Here is a 22310-nt window from a genome sequence, read left to right as displayed (position 1 = left end):
AAAACAGAAAAAAAGAAAAAAATTATCCATTTAGTGGTTCCTCACATCCCACTTGTTGGGAGGGGAGAATGGCAAGAGTTTATGTCTTTTAAATTTGTTCCCAGAGACAGATTCCAAACACTACCTTAGAAATAAAATCTGTACATACAAGAATAATTGCAGATACACATACTTACCCACTTATTTTTTTTATAGTGTCTTAGCTTGTACGGTGAGGTCAGACAGTGTCATACTTGTCTTACTTGTGCTTACAGATTTTCAATCGTCCTTTCTCTTTTTTTTTCAGCCAGGATAACTCACCGTCATTGTCAGTACTGGAGAATCAACAGAAGTTATGGGTGATGCACATCGTCTCTAGTATTCTGGGGCAGTCTCTCTAGATGTATGTCTGCTAAAATTTAAACTTAGGCATTCATGGTAGAAGTCATAAATTGATAGGGTTCTATACTGCTTATAGTTTTGCCTTCCATTCATGAATTCATGCAATGGACATCAACAGGACAGTAATTTTGGAAGGAAAAAAAAAAAATCTTCAAATAATAAAATGTTTTTTTTTTTTTTTTTTTTTTTTTTTTTTTTTTTTTTTTTTTTTTTTTTTTTTTTTTTTTTTTTTTTTTTTTTTTTTTTTTTTTTTTTTTTTTTTTTTTTTTTTTTTTTTTTTTTTTAAAAATTTTTAATCCTTCTATACAGGATAGGAAATTTTTGGTTGAGGTAGTAACTTAGATTTGTTTTTGCATAATGCTTTCCTTTGAATAGTCCATTTTTCTTTCTCTTTTCTCTTTGTTTTGCATGTTTATCTCAATATTGTTCAAGCATTCATGTTGTCCACTATTCTAGGTCCTTGCTTCGATGGCTGATGCAAATGGTCAAATATCCACTTCCGTGATGGAAAGGCTTGCTGCTGCTGCTGCTGCTGAGCCTTATGAATCTGTTTCTTGTGCTTTTGTATCCTATGGGTCCTGCGCTAAGGATTTAGCTAATGGCTGGAAATTTCGGAGCCGTTTGTGGTATGGCGTCGGCCTTCCTTCAAAGGGAACTCCACTTGGTGGTGGTGCAGGAGGATGGGAAATTTGGAAGTCAGCTTTGGAGAAAGATGGCAATGGCAACTGGGTTGAGCTTCCTCTGGTGAAGAAGTCTATGGCAATGCTCCAAGCATTGTTGCTAGATGAGTCCGGCCTTGGTGGCGGTCTTGGAATTGGCGGAGGGTCAGGCACTGGGATGGGAGCAATGGCTGCATTGTACCAGCTATTAGACAGTGACCAACCATTCTTTTGCATGCTCCGGATGGTTCTTCTATCAATGAGGGAAGAAGATGATGGGGGAGAACATATGCTGATGAAGACTTCAACAATTGAGGATGCAATCTCTGAAGGAAGGAAACAAAACTCGACACTTTTGTGGAGGTAATGCTATCATTGCTATCTAATACCATTTCCAGCACATGTTTTAATCATGAATGGTTTATTGATCTGGATTAAATTTGGCTATAATTGGTATAATTCTATACAGCACCATAATATTGACATTTGCTCATTTTTCCTTCCTCTCTGTAGCTAGTGCTTAAGATGTTCCCCTCTTTATGCTACCATTTTTTTCATTTCAATATAGTTATTCAATCTCAGCGCGGGTGCACGCACACACACACACCCCACGCAACACACAGTAAACTAAAGCAAAATGGAATGGACCATGATCTTGTCTTAGTTATCCCTAATCTTGTCTTATTTATTACTAACACACACTATGCATGTGCATGCAACACACAGTAAACTAAAGCAAAATGGAATGGACCATGATCTTGTCTTATTTATCCCAAATCTTGTCTTATTTATTTGTCTTGTAATTTGAACAGTGTCCTCTCTCCAGTTCTGAACATGCCAATTTCTGAGTTTAAAAGACAAAGAGTGTTGGTAGCATGCTGTTTACTTTATTCTGAGGTTAGTATTTTTCAGCCTTTAACATTTTTATTCTTGCTTAATATGTTAGGCTGTTATCAAAGTATGTGTCGTTTTTTGTATTTTGTGCACAACCATGTAGTTACCATAGTACAACATCTGGTCAGGTGTACCATGCTGTTAGCATAGACCAAAAGCCTCTCCGTAAACAGTACCTTGAGGCTATTTTACCTCCATTTGTTGCGGTCTTGAGGAGGTGGCGCCCCATCTTGGCTGGAACCCATGAACTCGCAACTACTGATGGTCTGAATCCTCTTACCGTAGATGATCCTGCACTAGCTGCTGATGCCCTTCCAGTCGAGGTACTTTAATGTGTATTGTGCCAGCACATGCACTCATTGAAAATAAATTAGAGAAAAGTATTCAACCAATATGAATTAAAGGATTGAAATGATCAAATTTAAAAATAGTCCAAGTTATCTGCTACAATGAGATTCTATATGGTGTTGATCTTCAATTCGTTTGTATGATTTTACTGCAATGCATCTAACATTTCTTTCAGGCTGCTCTGGCAATGATGTCTCCAGCCTGGGCTGCTGCTTTTGCATCTCCACCTGCAGCAATGGCATTGGCTATGGCAGCAGCTGGTACTTCAGGTGGTGAAAGTCGTGCCCCTGTAAGAAATACCCAACTTAGGCGTGACACCTCATTGATGGAACGGAAACAACAGGCTAAGCTTACTACATTTTCAAGCTTTCAAAAACCTTTAGAAGCACCTACTAAAACTCCTCCATTACCCAAGGACAAAGCTGCAGCAAAAGCTGCTGCTTTGGCAGCAGCTCGTGATCTTCAACGATTTTCAAAGATTGGTGCTGGAAGAGGTCTTAGTGCTGTTGCAATGGCTACATCTGCTCAGCGAAGGAATGCTAGTGATATGGAGCGTGTTAAGAGGTGGACTATAACTGAAGCAATGGGAGTTGCCTGGATGGAATGTTTGCAGCCAGTTGATACAAAGTCAGTGTATGAGAAAGATTTTAATGCTTTATCATATAAATTCATTGCAGTTCTAGTTGCCAGTTTTGCCCTAGCAAGGAACATGCAACGGTCTGAGGTTTGTTCCTAAACAATTTATGTTACATGGTTTTCATATTATATATTGAGATATTGTATGTATGTTATATTTTTATATTTCTTGTTTGCCAGATTGACAGGCGTGGTAATGTTGATATAATAGCTAGGCATCGAATCAATACAGGAATCCGTGGGTGGCGCAAACTTATTCGGCAGTTAATTGAGATGAGAACTCTTTTTGGGCCTTTTGCGGATCATTTATACAGCCCACCTCTTGTATGTTGTAATAATATAACCGTCTACATTGTCATCACTAAACTTGCATTCTTTGTTGCTTTTCATAAAACTTGCATTCTTTGTTGCTTTTCATCTCTTTTTCGCCTTAAATTCCTTTTAGTGTAATATATATATATATATATATATATATATATATAGAGAGAGAGAGAGAGAGAGAGAGAGAGAGAGAGAGGAGAGAGAGAAGCTCTGAAATTTTGAGAATGATATTATGTTTAACTCAAAAAAAAAAAATTTTATGATTAACTCACTTCACTGTAATTAGACTTATATTGGGGATCATATACTGCTGTAATAGCAGGGGCAATCAGGTGCACTAGTTTTGACAGTTGGCTGTTAGTTATGCCGGCTCTCCTGGGAGTCAGGCTTAACCTACACTCATCAACTTATTCTGTTAGTTAATGATATTTCTTGATATATAATTTAAATGCCTTGATCAGAACAATTCAATTCAATTTTTTTTTTTTAAAAAATACCTTCTCATACCTGTGTTTCCAGAATTTATGTGGTGGGATTTTGGTGTTTTGCAAAAAAGTGAAATGATGTATTTGACATAATGCTCTGATTTTGCTGTTTCCGATGTTCTTGGTGAATTTCATATTTGAATAATTCATACCATCTTCTATTAAAATCTTAGATTAAAAATAAGGATGTGATGTTTCACCATGATGATAACTTCTATAATATCTAGGTTTTTTGGAAGCTAGATTTTATGGAAAGTTCTTGCCGGATGAGAAGATGTTTGAAGAGGAATTACCGAGGATATGATCATTTAGGTGCTGCAGCCAATTATGATGATGATAACTCAGAGAAGAATAAAGATCAGAAAACACCAATTTTATCAGCAGAAGCAATCTCAATAGACGGTATAAATGAAGATGAAGAACAGGCTGAAATTGATAATCTGGACGCTAAGGTTAATGATATTGAAGACAAAGTAATGAATCAGCCTCCTAAACTTTCTGAACCAGTAGAGCAAACTGTAGAGCAATCTTTAGAAACCAGTGCAACCAAACTTTCGAGTGTTGAAGGTATTGTTCGAAGTTCTTCGGGGATTGCACCTGGCTATGTTCCAAGTGAACTTGATGAAAGAATTGTTCTTGAGCTACCCTCATCAATGGTCCAGCCACTTAGGGTATTACAAGGAACCTTCCAAGTAAGTTTATTTGTCCAGTTTAAAGTTCTTTTAATTCTTCATAATTATTTATTTATTTTATTTTATGCATTTGAATTCCTCTGCAGGTAGCTAAGCTATGCTGATGATATTGCATATATGTAAATAAAGATATTTTCCTTTTCTGAGAATTGCCTTTGTATGCTTCTATTGATTTTGTAAGCCCATTTGAGGTTGATTAGGTTAGTGGAATTTTAGAAAGCTGCTGGTGGAGGAAAAGAGAAGAAGAAATTTCAAAACATAAAAGTGAGAAGAAATCTCTATATTGGTTCTTGAAGATTTATGGCATATCAATTTGGTCAATCAAAGAAGGATGCGTTAATTTGAGAGATTTTTTCATCTATTTATCTTCTCTTCTTGATTTTTGTAGCTTTTGCTTTCTTTGATCAAAATGCCTGGAAACTTTTTGTTGGATAAAATCTGATATTGCTTACTATTTGCACTCATAATTTTAGTGTGGCAAAGGTGCATGTTGAAAATGTTTTTTCTGGGTAGCTGTTGTAATTGTACAATTGTAAATTAGCATTGCCCGATTGCAGGTAACCAGTAGGAGGATAAATTTTATAGTAGATAACAGTGCATGCAGCACCCCCATGGATGGTTTGGATATCAATTCTGAGGCATGGGACCAAGAAAAGGATCGTAGCTGGTTAACGTCATCCCTTCATCAAATTTTTAGCCGGAGGTGAATGAATTCATTTCAATGAACATTCATAATCCTGTCAGTCTATTCTATATATGTGTTTTCATTTCTAATCATGATGCATATGTCGACATTATATTAAAACTATTTATGGATCTTATCTATTAACTTTTTATTATCTTGATACCAAGAATAATCTTTGAACCATCTATATGTTGATTTATTATGTGGCATACTATATGAATTTGCAGGATGGCTTTAAGCTAAAAGTGTGACGGTATTAACAAACCAAATTAACCTAAAATTACCCTTTGTCCACTCTCATAAAAGAACAAAACTGCACACAGTTATTAAAATCTTAGGTTTTATTTGGTCTTTCTTGTGTTTTCATTTTCTAATTATATGTTTTCAGTGATAATTACACTAGTGCCACCTTGCTTCCCCTGCTTCTTCCTTAAAAACTTTTATGAGGAAAATGGTCAACATGAAACTAAAAGTTCCAATAAGTTTGAAAATATGAACGAGATGAAAACAGTGGAACATATTTCTTATTATTGATGAAAACCTAAGCTTTTGAATTTTAAAATATGAGATAAATAAACCAAACATACTGTTAACCTTCTGAATTTGCAGATTGATAATCCTAAAATGATCCTTTTTGAGGAAAGGAAATTACATTATGGTTCAAGAGTAACAAGCATCTTAATAAAGTAGGAACTTACAATATTAGCCAATGAGTTGATAGCTTAGTTACATGATGTTTGCTGGTCGATAGTTGATAGCATATTACTTTTATGTCCATATTAATAATGAAAAAAAAAAAACTGTCATTTTATCAGTATTTGTTCCTTTTACAGATATCTCCTTAGAAGAAGTGCGCTGGAGCTATTTATGGTGGACCGTTCAAATTTTTTCTTTGACTTTGGGGTATTTCTCTTTATTTGTGCTACTTTATTCTCTATTTTTCCATAAGATAATCTTGGATTTGTAATATCTCCAATGTTTAACACTCGTATTCCTAATACTTATTACCAATGAATTTTCTCTTCAGAGTAGTGAGGGGCGAAGGAATGCATATCGAGCAATTGTTCAATCACGGCCTCCTCATTTAAACAATATATATTTGGCCACTCAAGTAATGTCTTTTCTTTTACTGTTCTCTTTTGCAAATCATTCTCCATGTAGGCTTAGGATAACAATAAAGGATGTAAGCGAAGAACCTAAGAATATACCACTTTTTGCAGAGGCCAGAACAACTTTTGAAAAGAATACAACTTATGGAGCGCTGGGCTAGGTGGGAGGTATGAATTGAGCCTTAACTGATCAAAGGATTTTGATTCTAATATAATATGCATATGAATCACTTATATTCGTTAATTTTATAATCCCTTGTGCAGATCAGTAATTTTGATTATCTAATGCAACTCAATACACTGGCTGGGCGTAGTTATAATGATATAACACAGGTGATCTTTTTCCCTTGTTTCTTAACCAGTAACTATTTCTTTTCTTAATTTATTAATTTTTATCTTATATGAAATTGTTATTTATATACCACCTTTTTGTGAAAAAAAAAAAAAAATTCTGGCAGTACCCAGTTTTCCCCTGGATTCTTTCTGATTACAGTTCTGAGAGCTTGGATCTTTCTAACCCTTCTTCTTACCGAGATCTTTCAAAGGTATTGTATAATGAATCATAATTAATCAGTTCTAAGAGAATGTTTTTATCTTTTCTCTGATAATTAATGCTTATGACTTGATGCAGCCTATTGGTGCACTGAACCCAGACCGTCTGAAAAAATTTCAAGAGAGATATGCTAGCTTTAACGACCCAGTCATCCCCAAATTCCATTACGGATCACACTACTCCAGTGCAGGAACAGTGGGTTCCCCTCTATTTTCCGCTTCCTTTTTCAATAGAAAATTAAAAAATAATTTATTTGTCCATGTTTTGCCAGAGTTGTTTGGTAGCTTTGGGGAAGTTGATTTTTAAAGGGAAGCTATATTAACTGATAGCCAGGCTGTTTCAGAATGCTAATAACAAATTTAACTCATAGATAATCAACTTATGGCCAAGAAGTCATACAAGTCGTAATAGGGAAGCCGACCAAAAATTCAAAAATTCTGATGTATAAGGTCATGCTTTGTTGATATCTTGCTGTAGAATTGGTGTGTCTATTTTACTGCTGTGATAAATTTTAAAATTAGTTTATATTCATAGCACGGCATAAACCACTATGTAATGTTGACATGTTTCATTTTTCAAACTACAATAGCAATAGAAGCAATTTCTTATTCTGTACACAATGTTCTCTAGTATGGTTGATTCTTAGTTGCTTGTTTTGCAGAGTTAATGGTTATTATCTTCTTTTCAGGTTCTGTATTATCTTGTTAGGGTTGAACCATTCACTACCCTTGCAATCAAACTTCAAGGTGGAAAATTTGATCATGCGGATCGGATGTTCTCAGATGTTTCTACTACTTGGAATGGAGTCCTTGAGGACATGAGTGATGTGAAGGAATTGGTAAGTCTATCAACTTTTATGACAAACTGATTGATTTGTACATTATGCACTCTTCTCTTATCTTGTGTATGTTTTTTTTTTGGCCTATTTATGTCAACCTATTAGGTTCCCGAGCTATTTTACCTCCCTGAGGTCCTCACAAACGAAAATTCAATTGATTTTGGCACAACACAATTGGGAGAAAAGCTTGGTATACTCTATATTTTCTGCATTTGTTAATTTCTTTAGAAGAATTTGTGGTATAGTCAAGTGCATATTTTAGTTATTATCCCTGTGATTCTTCTGCCATATCAGATACTGTAAGACTTCCTCCTTGGGCTGAGAATCCAGTTGATTTTGTGCATAAGCATAGGATGGCTCTGGAGAGTGAGTATGCATCTGCTCATTTACATGAGTGGATTGACCTCATATTTGGGTATGCACCTGCTTCAAATTTTTTGCTTGTCCTTTAACAATACTCTTCTCTTTTCCTTCACATATAAAACCAAACATACTCTGCTACTTTAACCAGCCTGCTTGAATCTTATCTTCTACATCCTCTTTGGTTTCTCCATTATCCTATATAATACACAAGATACTTAAATCTCTTTACTTGTAGGAGGGTGCTTTCTCCAATTTTCACTTATGTGTTAGTGTTTCCAATCTTTGTCCCGAACTTGCATTCCATATATTCCGACTTACTATGGCTTATGCACAAACCATACACCTTTAATGCCCTATATGTGGCCAAAACTCCTCATTCTTGTCCTTAATGCACTTAGTTGATCCAAATCTCCCGTCCTTCTTTCTCAAGTCTTTGCTATCTTGTATATACCTCTTCCCCAAAGATTGATAAAGACCTTCATATGCTCTTGTTCTCACTTTACTTAATACCACCTTTGTTTCCTTCTTAACCTTGTATTTTTCCCAATTTTCGTCATTGTGACATAAAGACCCCCATGATAATTCCTATCCCATTTCTATTCTTCACCTTTCTTATATACAAAGCTTAAACCCGAAGGTATCCAACTCCTTTTCCTTCATCCCTATCCTAACACAACCCTCCCCTTTTATCTGGACTTGGGACCGGCTATGTAACATAGGCGGAGTTATAGTATCTATAACAATGCTTTCCAAATTTTCATTATTTTTGTAGCTTCTAGACCATTTACATCTGGTGACATTAGTGAGTTCGACCATGCAGGTATAAGCAAAGAGGCAAAGAAGCTATAGCAGCGAATAATGTTTTCTTTTATGTTACCTATGAAGGAACAGTGGATATTGATAAAATATCTGACCCAGTATGTTTCCTTTGCTTCTCCATATTTCAAATTCTTTTGGAAAATGCAACCCCAGTTATTTTATTTATTTATATTCTTTACCATGAGAATTAACTTCTTTGCCTCAAGGATGTATGACATGTTAATTATACTATTTTGCAATATGAATTTATTTTGTCATTTACAAGCAAACCATCCATAATTAGCAATACAGTTGTTGCATATTGGCAATCTTATCTGTATTTTTGCAAATTATGTTTCTGCAACTTACGACTCCCTTCTGTGCATAACAAGTAAAGGTACAACAGCGTGCGACACAAGATCAGATTGCTTATTTTGGACAGACACCATCCCAACTTCTGACTGTTCCTCACTTAAAGAAGAAGCCATTAGCCGAGGTTCTGCATTTGCAGGTAACTATTGATTCCATTGGTTTGACATCTTCATTGTACATAAATACAGAATGCTGTCTCTGTACTTCTTAAGATTTGTGCCAGAATATTATGATAAGTGTCTTTCATGTGTTGATGACAAGTGAATGTGATTATAATGATAATCCATTAATCCATATATTGCTTTGTATATCAGACAATATTTCGAAACCCCAAAGAAGTCAAGCCATATGTTGTTCCATCCCCACAGCATTGCAATCTACCTGCAGCTGCCATTCACGCATCTTCAGACATGGTTGTGGTTGTTGATATGAATGCACCAGCAGCTCATATTGCACAACACAAGTGGCAGCCCAATACGCCTGATGGCCAGGGTACTCCATTCCTTTTTCATCATGGGAAAGCTGCATCAGGGTCTGCTGGTGGACTTATGCGCATGTTCAAAGGGGCAAGTGATGAAGAGTGGTTATTTCCCAAGGCATTAGCTTTTGCTGCTTCTGGAATTAGGAGCCAAGCTATTGTTGCTGTAACATGTGACAAAGAAATCATTACTGGTAAATCTAGATAAGTTAACAATGGGAGCTATTTTGGATGTTTACAATGTTTACTCACACAGGATTTATAGAAGAGGAACATGTTAAAGAAGATATGGATAGAAGTCCTACTGATCATTTATTTGCCTTAAACTATATAATCAAGAATTAATGGTTGTAGATCCAAATCCATATAGCCTCTAGGTAAGATGAAACCAATAAATATATAACCATAAAGCATGACAGTTGGACATCAGAAATTCTCTTTCTTGGATACAGTTTTTTGTCTCTGTCTTCTATGTTGGATCAAAATTTATTCACTGTGTCAGCTCAACCTGCAAAACACTTGTAGTTGTTGCTTATGTATGGTGCTATTTAACATCTAATTTGAAAATTTGGCTTCTGGTTAGGTGGGCATGCTGATAATAGTATTAGGGTAGTATCCTCAGACGGAGCTAAAACCTTGGAGACAGCTTATGCGCACTGTGCTCCTGTAACTTGCGTTGGTCTTTCACCGGATAGTAACTATCTGGTGACAGGATCTGAAGATACAACAGTTATAATCTGGAGAATACATAGGTCACATACATCTCGTGTATCAGACTCTTCCATTAGCTCACTTCCTTCAACCAGCGGTACTTCTTCATCACATTTGTTCTTCGAAAAGAATCAGAGACGCCGCATTCAGGGTCCTCTACAGGTACTTCGGGGGCACCACGGTGAAATACTTAGTTGTTGTGTCAACTCAGATGTTGGAGTAGTTGTTTCATGCTCCGAATCATCAGATGTTCTCTTGCATTCAATAAGGAGGGGACGTTTAATCAAAAGGCTGGATGGTGTTGAGGCACATTCTGTTTGCCTTTCCTCTGAAGGGGTTGTCATGACCTGGAATGAATCACAGCATACTCTCTGTACCTTTACTATTAATGGTGTTATGATAGCCAAAACTGAATTATCTTTCTATAAAGGCGTCACTTGCATGGAAATCTCTGTTGATGGGAGGAATGCTTTGCTAGGAATCAGTTCTGCAGAAAATAGTAAACCCCAGGATAACAGTTGGTGGAACAAGACAGGTATAACTGATCCTGATTCACCACCAAAAGAAACTCATGAAGCCGACAGAATCGATGTCCCATCACCATCAATTTGCTTCTTGGATTTGCACACTCTGGAGGTAGAATATCCATGATGCTCAAATGTGATGCAGAAAATAAATTACAGATGTTATCTCTCATTAAACTGTCACTATGTTCTCTGGCTGTATGAGATAAGGTTTTGTTGTTTTGTATGTGCTCTCACTGAAAACTTGTGCTTTTCCTAAAAGCTAACTCCAGAAATTTTGTATATTTCACCCAACATTATTTTAAAAAAAATGAAAAAAAATTCTTTCATAAACAACCAACAATTGGTTTGCAATCTCTCCTTGCAATTGTAACATCTTATTTATTTTACCACTTTATCTGCTGTTTCTTGTTGAATTATTATATAGAAGACATCAACATTTTTTAATTTTTAAAAAAATTAACACTTTATGTGAGTCTAACAAAACATCATAAATGTTCATCTTGGTCCAGCATTTTTACTGTGTGATGCATGATCTCCTTCTTCAGCACCCGGTTCTTCATTTAACAGTTCTACTATACTATTTTTCTGTAGGTAATTCATGTAATGAAGCTAGCAGAAGGACAGGAAATCACAGCTCTTGCACTAAACAAGGATAACACGAATCTTTTGGTTTCAACTTTGGATAAAAATTTGATTATCTTCACTGATCCAGCTGTAAGTTAAATCATTCTTGATAACAATCCTGCCATAGATCAGTCATTGCTTATGAGTGAATTAGCGTGCTTAATTATCCGTTTGTGTTCTCTTGGAGGAAGGAATCATTTTCCTAATCCTTGTAAATTTTCCAAACGGATGAACTTCCTATATCTCACTTGCAATCTAGTTTCTTCAATACTATTGAACATGTGGAAAGAAGACCAGCAGAGCATTCGATTAGAAGGGTACATCATATGGAAGATAGACCAGTGTTTACTGTTTAGGGGCAAAGAAAGACCTAAGAAGACTCAGAAGAGAGATCTAAGCATAAATGGACTTATTGCAGACATGATACATGATACATGATAAGGTGTAATAGCATCATTTGATTCATGTGGTTGACTTCATCTAGTAGGATAAGGCTTTGTTATTATTATTGTTGTTGTTGCTGCTGCTGCCGTTGTTGTTGTGAAACCATTTACTCCAAAAATTTAAGCTATTAGGTATAGGCACATGATAGTTATATATCTAGCATTGCACTTTATCTCGATTTCCACAATTTACAAGAAGTTCTTAAATGTTCTTGGAGCATACAAGAATTTCTCCACCACAATTTACACCTCTGTAGTGTGGTAGGTTTTTATATTTCTGTGTTCCTGTGGGATCACCTCCATGAAAATCAAATTGGTTACACTGGACCAGTGAGTGTGGTGCACTAAAACCTGTGTGACTTTCATTATTCTTAAAACTAGATTATTATATATTTGTTTGTCATGAAAATCTCATTACATTTTAAGCCTGACCATCGGGTCAGAAATTTAAAAAAATATTATTCCTCCAACTAACCAGAAAAATGTTTATAAAAAAATTTTATAGCCACAATATATGTTGATGTCTATCCTACATATAATACAATAGCCGATAACTCTTTTACTATTTGCTTGCAGTTAAGCTTGAAGGTGGTTGATCAAATGCTCAAGCTTGGTTGGGAAGGTGATGGGCTTAAGAACCTCATAAAGTCATAGCTTTTAGGATATAGAGAAGTCGATTATAGATCTCCTATACATAATAATTAACAATTAGGAAAATTAGGATTGGGGTTTATACCACTCTTGTTTATAAGCATTTTCGTTTCATCCCTTTGGTTTCAGAGATGTCTTGTAACATATGTGACACTTCTTTTCTTTTTTTTAACCACCACCACAGTATTAGGCTTTTAGATTTAGCTCAGGGGTCCTCTTCGCTCTCCCAGCTTTACTGAAGTGCTTGTATTTGACAGACTTCTCGCTGAGGCTTGAGCCATTAAATTTTTTCTCTTCAATTTTTTCCATTATTTTCTCTTTCAGAATTGTAGTGAAAGAAAATTTTATATATTAGCTATTCTTTCTTGTAGTGAAAGAATATTTATGAGTATATTTCGGCTAAAGGCATGAGTCTTCAAGTGACACATTAATATAAATCTCTCCATTTTTTATTTTCTAAACCTTGTTAGTATTAAGTAGGGAAAGATTCAAATATATCAATGTTGCCGCATATCTTTGTTTTAATTATTTTATATTATATTAAGTATTCGTCTCTCATGAATAAGTTTTATGTACGTAATTTATAAGATGAAAATCTGATAATAAATATAAAAGACCTGTCACTGAAAGTGGTGAATGTTAGAGAGAAACAAACACTATCTAAATGAAATTACTCTGATGCCCATTCTCAATATCTAAATGAATGGAATTTTTCACTTTCAGCAAGACTACACAAATTAATCTTACCCAACCCGTGGCCAGAAGCCAGCACGTGCGTTTTCCTAAATATGACATGATATGATATGATATGATAATGCTTTAGTTATGAAAATTAACGTCCTCACATTACACGATTGCATATTCGTTGATGATAGGGTATAGTTAGTAGCCAACCCAATACTTCATACAACTCCAACCATTATATCTATCTCATTTGTCATTACACACAACTACCTTGTCCATATTATATTTGTTTCTTTCTTTTCATTTCCTTTCTTTTTTATTTTATTTTTTTATTTTTTTATTTTTTTATTTTTTTCCATTTGTGAAGACCGTATAATGTGTCTATCATTCTCATTATTGAACCTGCATCTTGTGTAGTAGTTCTGTTCTACAGCCATGGAAGAAAAGGTAACAATAATCTTCATGCATTCTCGTATATTTATTACTTTGTAGTCATTCCTTAGTTTACTTGAAGAAAAGGTAACATTCGGTGTTTATATTTTATTCAGCGAAAGGCGAAAATGAAGCTGAAGGTGGACCTTCAATGTTATAAATGCCACATGAAAGTAAAGAGGGTCCTCAGCAAATTTCCTCGTGAGTTTTCACTATACATTGGTTTAATTTTCTCTCGTATTTAGTTTTGAGTTTACATACCATGCATTCTTATAGAGTAAACTTTGGTTATAACCAACACTACCTTATGTTAAATAATTTTTTTAACAAAGTTTACAGAGAACTAGAATGAGATCCGCGCGATGCGCGGAGCGGTAAATTAATGATAGTATATAATAAATATTAAAAATTGTTATGTTTTGTAGAATTAAATTAAATGTGTAAACTATAGTTAAATTTAAAAGATATTTTATTTAAAATAATTTGTAGTATAAAAGATTTGGATATTAGAGTTGTATGTACAAAATGACATTTTTATTTAGTGGTTTGATTTTTGCATTTATTTTAGTTGATGAACTTAGTCTTTTTATGTGGCCCTCATCCTCCTTTTTTTATTGGTTGTTGTTAGAGTTGTTACTTTCTTCTTTCTGTGTGTAAGTTCTTGTGAATGTATGTTTTTTATGAATTATTGAGTTATATGCACTTTCTATTGTATTGTTTGTTCCATTTTTGCAAGTATGTTCTTCTTTCGAAGATGTGTCTTGAATTTGTATAGTTTTCTTTCTCCTTAATCTCTTGATGGGTATGTGACCTTCGTCTGATGATATTAGTGTTGGCAAAATTGGTTCCTATAATCAATGAATAATTTAAATTAGAAATAAAAATGATGTCTAAAATAACTAAAATAAGTGATTTTTTTAGTATTACCTATTTTATTTGTTGTAATGTGTGTTGAAATTTAGTATTTTTAGTTGGAACAAATGTCTTGGTAACAAATGGGTGTTGAAATTAAGTGTTTTTGGTTGGAACAAATGTCTTGGTAACAGTGTATTGTTGAGAACTTTCTTTAAGATTAAAATAATTTACATTGACTTTAAATATAAGTGAGGTTGCACAAATTTTTCAATTGGGGTGGTGCTTCAATGTCATTACTTTTTTGGAGTGCCATTAGATTTGAAGTAGTTGTACCTAACAATTTTTTTGCTTCGCCATCAAATAGTACAAAAGTTGTTGTACCACTTTGATCTGAAACCTTTAATTGAATTTTAAACTTAAAATAAGTATTGAGTTAGTAACTAATAATTTGATAGATGAGATTATGAAAAGTATATAGAATTACTTTATTGTTGGATATTGTGGTGTTTGATTTCTTGTGCCACAAATATAGTTATCTCCTTTTTCATATACTTTTTTCGTACACTTTTCACATTCAACATAGTTATCTCCATTGAGTAAGTTTCAGATGTTGTGTAGTTCGAAAATAAATTTTTTGTGCTAAATTTGATGTAATTTGAAGGAATAGTGATAAGAGACTTATATAAGTAGTTCAAATAGTATGGAATTTGAATATTTGTAACGTAAAATTTATTATAATTAATAATATTATTATGACATTTATAATATGGATGTTTATTACATTGAATGTGTTATTTATAGAAATTAATAAATTAATTATTGGAGTTATAATTTGTTCTATTGTTTACAACGGTAAAATATAATAAATATATGAATATAAATTTAATGTCTTTGTAAGTTGCAAATTTGGTTAGACACTATTAATTTTTAATTACTGTCGTTGGTAATTATTGTATTGTTTTTTGTATATTTTATTTTTTTGTTGATTTGGAAATAATAGATGATTTGGCAAAAATTGAGTGGTTGATTCTAAAATTTTGTCAAGTAAATAATGTTGCTAACATGACGCTAGTAGAAGAAGAGAAATAACTTAAAAGTGATGTGAGGAAACTTATGTATATACTTTTATATATTAAGAGTAGATGACAAATAATTTCTAACTCACTCATGAAGTAATGATTGACATGCATATATATGAGTTCAGCTGATTTTGGTAACCTGACCAAACACTAATTTTAGACAATAAAGTTTGATGAAATGAATATGCTAGAAATTAAAGATGAAAGCAATGACAGAGTCTACAACTTAATAGTTAGTTTTTTGTAATCTTGGTCCTGGTTGGTGGTTGATGCACATTCTACTCTTCAAATACCTCTACACTTTGTTATTGTCATGATACTTGTCCCAAAAAGTTTAAATTGATAAGAGAATGTAAATAAATAATTATATGCTAACAATTCTGTTTTTTAAAATGATAGAAATTCTAAAGCAAAAGTATGACGCGGAGAACGACATAGTGATCATCGAAGTGCTATGTTGCAGCCCAGAAAGGCTAGTGGACAAAATTTGTTGCCGAGGTGGTGGTGCCATCAAAAGCATTGAAATTGTGGAAGCCAAACCCAAACCTCCCCCGCCCGAGAAGCCCAAGCCACATCCTGTTCCCCGTGCCGAGCCGGAGAAGCCTAAATCACCTCCACGACAGGATGTTGCAGCCCCCACTCAGCCAGTAAAACTCTTTGAACCGGTACCTGCTGTCTCTGTTCTTGCATACCCATCATCAGTGATTTCTTCGCCGGCCGGGCTTTTCTATGAGGGTGGCCCAGGTGGGCTCCCGGGCTTTTATGGAAGACCAATATATGATAGTTATGGTGGGAGCTGGCCTTGTTATGGGAACTGTCACTATCAACACTTTCATGAAGAAGAAGCATCACAATGTACAATTAGTTGATTACTTGGGGAACAAGTAATTGTAGCATGTGTGACATCGGTAATTAATGGATGTAAGAAACAAACTCTTGGTTCATAATAAATTTCGCTTTGAAAATTTCTTAATATATTTTAAAATTTAAATATTTGAATATAATTGAACTGAGATGTATTGATCCAAGAACTCAACAAATTTTTAAATCTATTTATGTTGTTGTAGGGTCATTCATAACATAAACCTTCACATCTAGTTACTAAGGGTGAGTTTTCAAATAATCTTCTCTGATATTTTTTTTTCCCACAATATTCCTCAACCCGAACTCCATTTAAGATTCGAACCTCTGACACTTGTTTAAGCGAGCGAATGAGCTGATCACTCGACTGACTCAAATTGGTTATCTTCTCTAATATTTTAATTGCATGACATTTAGTAGTTTTGTACTCCTTTCTTCTCAAATAAAGATTTACTTTTTAACATTTTATTTCACAAATAAATACTGATTTAGCAAATTAATCTAACATTAATATTTGTCTAGTCATATCCCTTATTAATTAACAATACCCTAATCAATATTGGATCAAATGATGAGAAAGTATAAATAAATAAAGTAATTCAAAAGAGAATGATTAATGTACTTGTCAAAACTCTCAAAGGATAATTTTGTATAGTAATTCTTAAAATTTGCAGCTTCAACATATTCCAATTATTTTTTTTAATTCATGAGATACATACTAACTTCTCATATAAACATAACATGTATAATATTAACTTCAAGAAAGATAGGTGTATTTACTATTTACATTCTTGTTATCTATTTCTAATTACATTAAGCTTCTCTATAAAGCTTGGATTGTTCTAAAAACGATATGCTAATTAGTCCCAGTCCCTGTGGAAGGCTTTGACTTCAAGACCACCATCAATATGAAGATTTATCATTGTCTTGTAAGTAACAACTTTCGTTTCATCACTCAATTCAAAGCGGAAACAACCTAACAAAACTGCTGAGAATATCTTCATCTGCCTGTATGCAAACTCCTTTCCTAGACAAATCCGAGGACCTGCCTGCAAATAAAAGAAAATTCATTTCGAGTTTTCTGAATTAGCCTCAGGCCTTAATACAAGCTTGCATGCAAGATAATTTTCTTCAGAGATGCTTATAATTTCACTCAATTTTCAGTTAAAAATTTATTGTTTTAAGAGTTTGTAACCAATGCAAGTCAAGTCCTTATAGTTTTAACATTTATGATCAGGTACTTATACTTCATAAATATTTTTCATTTTGGTCCCTCTAGTTTAAAATTTTACAATCAAGTCTTACATTGGATCATAAATAGACTATTTTGTTTCTGGAACTCTTTATATAGTATAGGCACTTGATCACAAAATTGTAAACTAGAGATCAAGTTAAAAAGTTTGTACAATATAAAACCTCAATTAGAAATGTTTATACTATAAGGATTTGATTAGAAATTGTTGTACAATATAAGGACTCAATCGGTTACAAACATTTAAACTCTAAGGATCCAATTAGAAGTTTAAGAAAATTATAGGTCCTTCAGAGTAATTAAATCAAAATACCTGGAAAGCTGTAAATCTGAAAGGACTATCTGGCTGAAAAATGCCATTATGATCAAGCCATCTTTCTGGTCTAAATTCTTCTGCATCATCACCCCAAATGAATTTCATCCTCCCCATTGCATAAGGTTGATAAGATACCATATCTCCTTTATTTACATTGTATCCATCTGGTAATATATCATCAGCAAAGCAAATCTTTGCATCCTGTAAGTCTTACAATTTTGAGTTAACTCCTGATTTCGTCCCCGACAAAAATTTGATGAAAATGACAAACTTATCTCTTATTATTCTCTTACTGAACAAGTTCGCACCTCGTCATTCAGAAAAAGTAGACATATTAGTCCTTCCATGCATGTATGAGTTTCATAAGGAATGACTAATATGTCACGTTTTTTCAAATGACGATGGACGAATTCTTCAGAGAAAGATTTGAGATTTACCCTACAATCTTAAACACTGCAAATCTGTGATGATAACAATCTTGGGATTTAGAAGCAATAGATAAACTTGAAGAATATCCTTACCACTGGAACTGCAGGATAAAGTCTGAGAGTTTCAGTAATTGCCGCATGGAGATAATTCATCTTTTCAAGAGCTTCATCAGTTACAAAAGACACAAACTCAGCACTACTGCTAAATGTTTTAGTTTTTGTGTTTGTTACTTCTTTCACTTCTTCTGCAGCTCTTTCTTGCACTTCAGGATACTTACATAGCATGTAAATAAACCATGCAAGTGTTGCAGCTGTTGTGTCTTTTCCGGCTATAACGAAGTTTAGAATTATGTCTCTTAAGTATGTTGAATCATATTTCTCCTGTTGCAGAAACCTTGAGAGTATGTCACCATGTTTGTTCTGCATATTCCATCCAAAGTGAGAAAATGCATAATACATGTAAGCCTATTTGGGTTATATATAAGTTTTTAGTCCTTGTAAAATTTGTGACTTGGTTTAATGCTTGGTTTTGGTACCTACAATTAGTTTATCTGCAGCAAATATTCACATGACAGTTAAAACTAAGGTTGTATTTGGTTGATGTTTTCATTTTCAGTGTTACTGTTTTCAAGATTTTTGAAGGAAAAAGTGAAAATAGTAAAAACAATAAAATCTTGTTTTCTGTTTTCGCTACTTATTTTCTTTTTTCTTCACAAAATTCTAAAAACAAAAAATATTGAAAATGAAAATGCAAACCAAACACACCCTAAGTATCTCTTGTCTCATCTTGTGGCATAGCATTTAATCTGTCACGTTAACATTTACTAACAGCAAGGACCAAAACAAATATTTAAATTTCATAGGGTTCAAAACTAAATTATTTGAAGGGGGGAAAACAAAATGTCACAAACTTTACATAGATTGAAAACTTATTTAAGCTAATATATTTTCTTTTCAACTAGAGACACAACTTGTGACTAGTAAACTTACAGCAGAATCATCCTTTGAAGTCTGCAATTGCTGCATTCTTATGTTAATTAGCTTAAAGACAAAGTCGTTTAAGATTTTGGTATTCTTTCTTAAAACAGCCTCTGATCCAACATTCAGAAATTTCTTTATCTTCCAGAAGACATCGACATACCGGAATAGAGTAAGCATACTTGAAGTTTCAAAAGCGTCGGCGAAGTTCTTCCCTTCTTTGCTTGATCCACACATGCTGTCAAGTTCAGTTCCAAATGCAACTTGGAATATTGAATCCAAAGTTGATTTCATGAAAAGGTCCTACATAAGATTTTGGATCAAGTTAACACCGATGAGACAAGAAAAGGAAATCATATAATATGTTTTAGAGCATATAGTTTAAATTTTCAATCAGGTTCCGATATAGGAGATGATTGAAAATTTTTGTAAAATATGAGAACTTTATTACAAACTTTTAAATTATAATGACCTAACTGAAAATCGAGTAAAACTATAGGAATCTTAGAGTAATTAAACCGAGAATATATATAAACCTACTTGGATTTCCAATGTCTTGTTTGAAGTTGCAGCTTCAGACACCACATCTGCAACTTTTGCTGCATTCTTTCTGAATACAAAAATGCTGAAATCTCTTAACATCTTGGTGGAGAATTCATGACTTGATATTTTCCTCTGTTCGCGCCATTTCTCGCCATCAACAGTGAAGATTCCATCACCCAGGAAATCCCTTAAATTTTGGTAGTTGTACATTCCCTGCACCAAGATTTTGAGAATAAAAATGAAGACAATATGGCTAACTTAGTTTCATCTTTTTGATAATTGAACTGACCCAAAATAATTACATCACATAACATCTTCTATATGTACTTATTACTATTAATGCTCTTATTAACCTGCTTTTTATTAATCAGAATTCACAGTTTCCAAGATCTATGTACAAGTTTCATCAGTATTCTCCAAAGGACAATATATGAAAAATGTTCCTAAAATTGACAACCATAACAACCACATCACACCATGTCCAGATTTTGAAGGAGAAATATAAATAGACATCATTGCTTTGATCACACATGAAGATGATAACAGGAAACTCAGAACCTCCTAACTGATTCAATCTTATAATTAAAATCAGCAAGAAAATAAATATGACTGTTGTCTCACCAGGAATAAAAGTGATGAAGTTTTTTATTGTTTATTTATTTTTTATCCTGAATGCAGCTGAGCTAATCCATCTACATAGTTACTAATATCTTAAAGGCTTAAAAAAAGGGTGCAAATTGATATGTATGTGAAATAATATTCAAAAAGAATTTCATTTACTTCTGAAAAAATTTGGGCTAAGATCACAACAAAAGTTTTATAAGAACCACAACCATAAATCGTTTATTTAACCTATTTAACCAACCCAATTTTAATATATCCCAAAAAAACTGAAAATCAATGAATATTATTCTAGCATCTGCAAAAAGTTTGTACCTTTCCATAATTTTCAAAATGGGTTTTGAGGATATACTCAACATTGATAGGATCAGAAGTGTAAATCTCATTCCTGAATGGACTCAGTAATCTGTAAGTCTTATACTTTCCTGCAAGATCAGTCATGTAATGATGCAGCCTATTGAAGTTCATCATTTGGTTGAACACTGTGCCACCAATTGGATGGTACTTCTTCTTCTTCTTTCTATCTCTTCTTCTGAACAGAAATTGTGCCAACAGAAGAACTAAACCTGCAGAAAGAGATGCAAAGATACAAGGATTATGAAGAAAATCCATTTATGATGATGTGGTAAAGTCAACAGAGTTTATAGTTCGGTTTAGTTCAGTTGCAAAGGTTGCAAAGGTTGCAAGTTGCAACTTCATTTATAGGATCCAAGGAATCAATTGATGGTGCCCTTGGAACTTGGTAACTTTCAGTAGTTGTAGTTGTGTACGGCATTTTGCAAGGTATTCTGTCTTTTCTGACCATTAATAGGTTATTAGCCTAGGAATTTCAATTATTTTTCTAATCATTAAAATGAAATATTAAAACTCTTTCTTGAAACACTTCTTATTAAATAAATAACATTTTTTTACTGAAAATAAATAACATTGTTGTACTATACTCCTTATTAATCAGATAAATTCCGACACTTATTTAGTTATGTTTTTAGATTTTAATTTTAATGTATTAATAATATAAAAAAATTTACATTATTATAGATGAAATTATTTAAATTGTGAATTTTAAAATTAATTAAAATTTTAATTTCCATGTAAAACTTTTACAAGATGTGTATAAAATTAAATTTATTAGTGTATTAATAGAGATTAATGTGTTTATTAATATATTTTATTTTTAAAAATATTTTATAAATATTAAAATTAATTATTAAAATAATTATATATTTGTGTATATTTATATATTGTTTGACTTATTTTTTTAATAAAAAAATATCAGCTATCAAAATAATTAATAATGTCATAGTAAAATATTCAAAATTTTTAATAACATAACCAAATTTTTAGGATAATTCACACAATTAAATCTATATAAAATTATAGATCGAATCAAGTAAGTTTGATTTACGTTTTTTCAATGGATTCGATTTAGTATATATATTATATCAAATAGTAAATTAAATCTAGTTTGACTCTTATATCATTTTGAAAGGCTATACTCTTATATCATTTTTTAGATACTAATGAGTCAAATGATAATTTTTAATGAATTTTTAAAAATCGTTTAATGTTCTATTTTACATTCATAAGTTTATAAAACTATAGATTTCCTGAAATTTAAACTAAAACACAAAAGTTGAATTTCTATTCTTATTCATTTTAATTTTTTTAATATTTTATTTGAATTCAATAGAGA

The 22310-nt window shown here is 33.1% G+C and overlaps 3 protein-coding genes and 1 long non-coding RNA gene across 4 annotated transcripts in view; 2 read left to right on the top strand and 2 right to left on the bottom strand.

Annotated features, from left to right (window-relative positions):
- The window catches only part of LOC112754114 (BEACH domain-containing protein C2), a 27819-nt gene extending 14790 nt beyond the window's left edge, over positions 1-13029 (top strand). The window contains exons 11-32 of the mRNA XM_025801705.3: positions 838-1403; positions 1853-1937; positions 2063-2257; positions 2458-3006; positions 3099-3242; positions 3952-4416; positions 4974-5119; positions 5935-6004; positions 6129-6212; positions 6322-6378; positions 6475-6543; positions 6669-6755; positions 6842-6958; positions 7452-7601; positions 7707-7791; positions 7896-8016; positions 8785-8881; positions 9160-9273; positions 9449-9806; positions 10196-10959; positions 11442-11564; positions 12494-13029. Coding sequence (XP_025657490.1) covers positions 838-1403; positions 1853-1937; positions 2063-2257; positions 2458-3006; positions 3099-3242; positions 3952-4416; positions 4974-5119; positions 5935-6004; positions 6129-6212; positions 6322-6378; positions 6475-6543; positions 6669-6755; positions 6842-6958; positions 7452-7601; positions 7707-7791; positions 7896-8016; positions 8785-8881; positions 9160-9273; positions 9449-9806; positions 10196-10959; positions 11442-11564; positions 12494-12571 — 4524 coding nt within the window. The 3' untranslated portion in view covers positions 12572-13029. The remainder of the gene's footprint in view (positions 1-837; positions 1404-1852; positions 1938-2062; positions 2258-2457; positions 3007-3098; positions 3243-3951; positions 4417-4973; positions 5120-5934; positions 6005-6128; positions 6213-6321; positions 6379-6474; positions 6544-6668; positions 6756-6841; positions 6959-7451; positions 7602-7706; positions 7792-7895; positions 8017-8784; positions 8882-9159; positions 9274-9448; positions 9807-10195; positions 10960-11441; positions 11565-12493) is intronic.
- LOC140180403 (uncharacterized) lies at positions 8994-10990 on the bottom strand. Its single transcript, XR_011874621.1, has 2 exons — positions 9865-10990; positions 8994-9776 (listed from the first exon to the last, which is right to left on the bottom strand). It is a non-coding gene; the product is annotated as an uncharacterized lncRNA (long non-coding RNA).
- Positions 13030-13393: 364 nt separating the features above from the next.
- Positions 13394-16583, top strand: LOC112754104 (uncharacterized). The gene is made up of 3 exons (XM_025801694.2): positions 13394-13699; positions 13801-13885; positions 16018-16583. The coding sequence occupies exons 1-3, from the start codon at positions 13688-13690 to the stop codon at positions 16485-16487; spliced, it is 567 nt and encodes a 188-aa protein (XP_025657479.1). The 5' UTR covers positions 13394-13687; the 3' UTR covers positions 16488-16583.
- Positions 16584-17202: 619 nt separating this feature from the next.
- Positions 17203-21390, bottom strand: LOC112754093 (cytochrome P450 704C1). The gene is made up of 6 exons (XM_025801686.3): positions 20933-21390; positions 19994-20209; positions 19466-19756; positions 18569-18895; positions 18045-18248; positions 17203-17528 (listed from the first exon to the last, which is right to left on the bottom strand). Exons 1-6 carry the CDS (start codon positions 21227-21229, stop codon positions 17340-17342), a joined length of 1524 nt encoding a protein of 507 aa, XP_025657471.1. The 5' UTR covers positions 21230-21390; the 3' UTR covers positions 17203-17339.
- Between the last annotated feature and the right edge of the window lie 920 nt (positions 21391-22310).

Source organism: Arachis hypogaea, chromosome 2, assembly GCF_003086295.3.
Source record: "Arachis hypogaea cultivar Tifrunner chromosome 2, arahy.Tifrunner.gnm2.J5K5, whole genome shotgun sequence".
Classification (NCBI taxonomy): Eukaryota; Viridiplantae; Streptophyta; class Magnoliopsida; order Fabales; family Fabaceae; genus Arachis; species Arachis hypogaea.
Note: the sequence above shows the minus strand (reverse complement) of the source record. Positions and strands in the feature narration are given on the sequence as shown.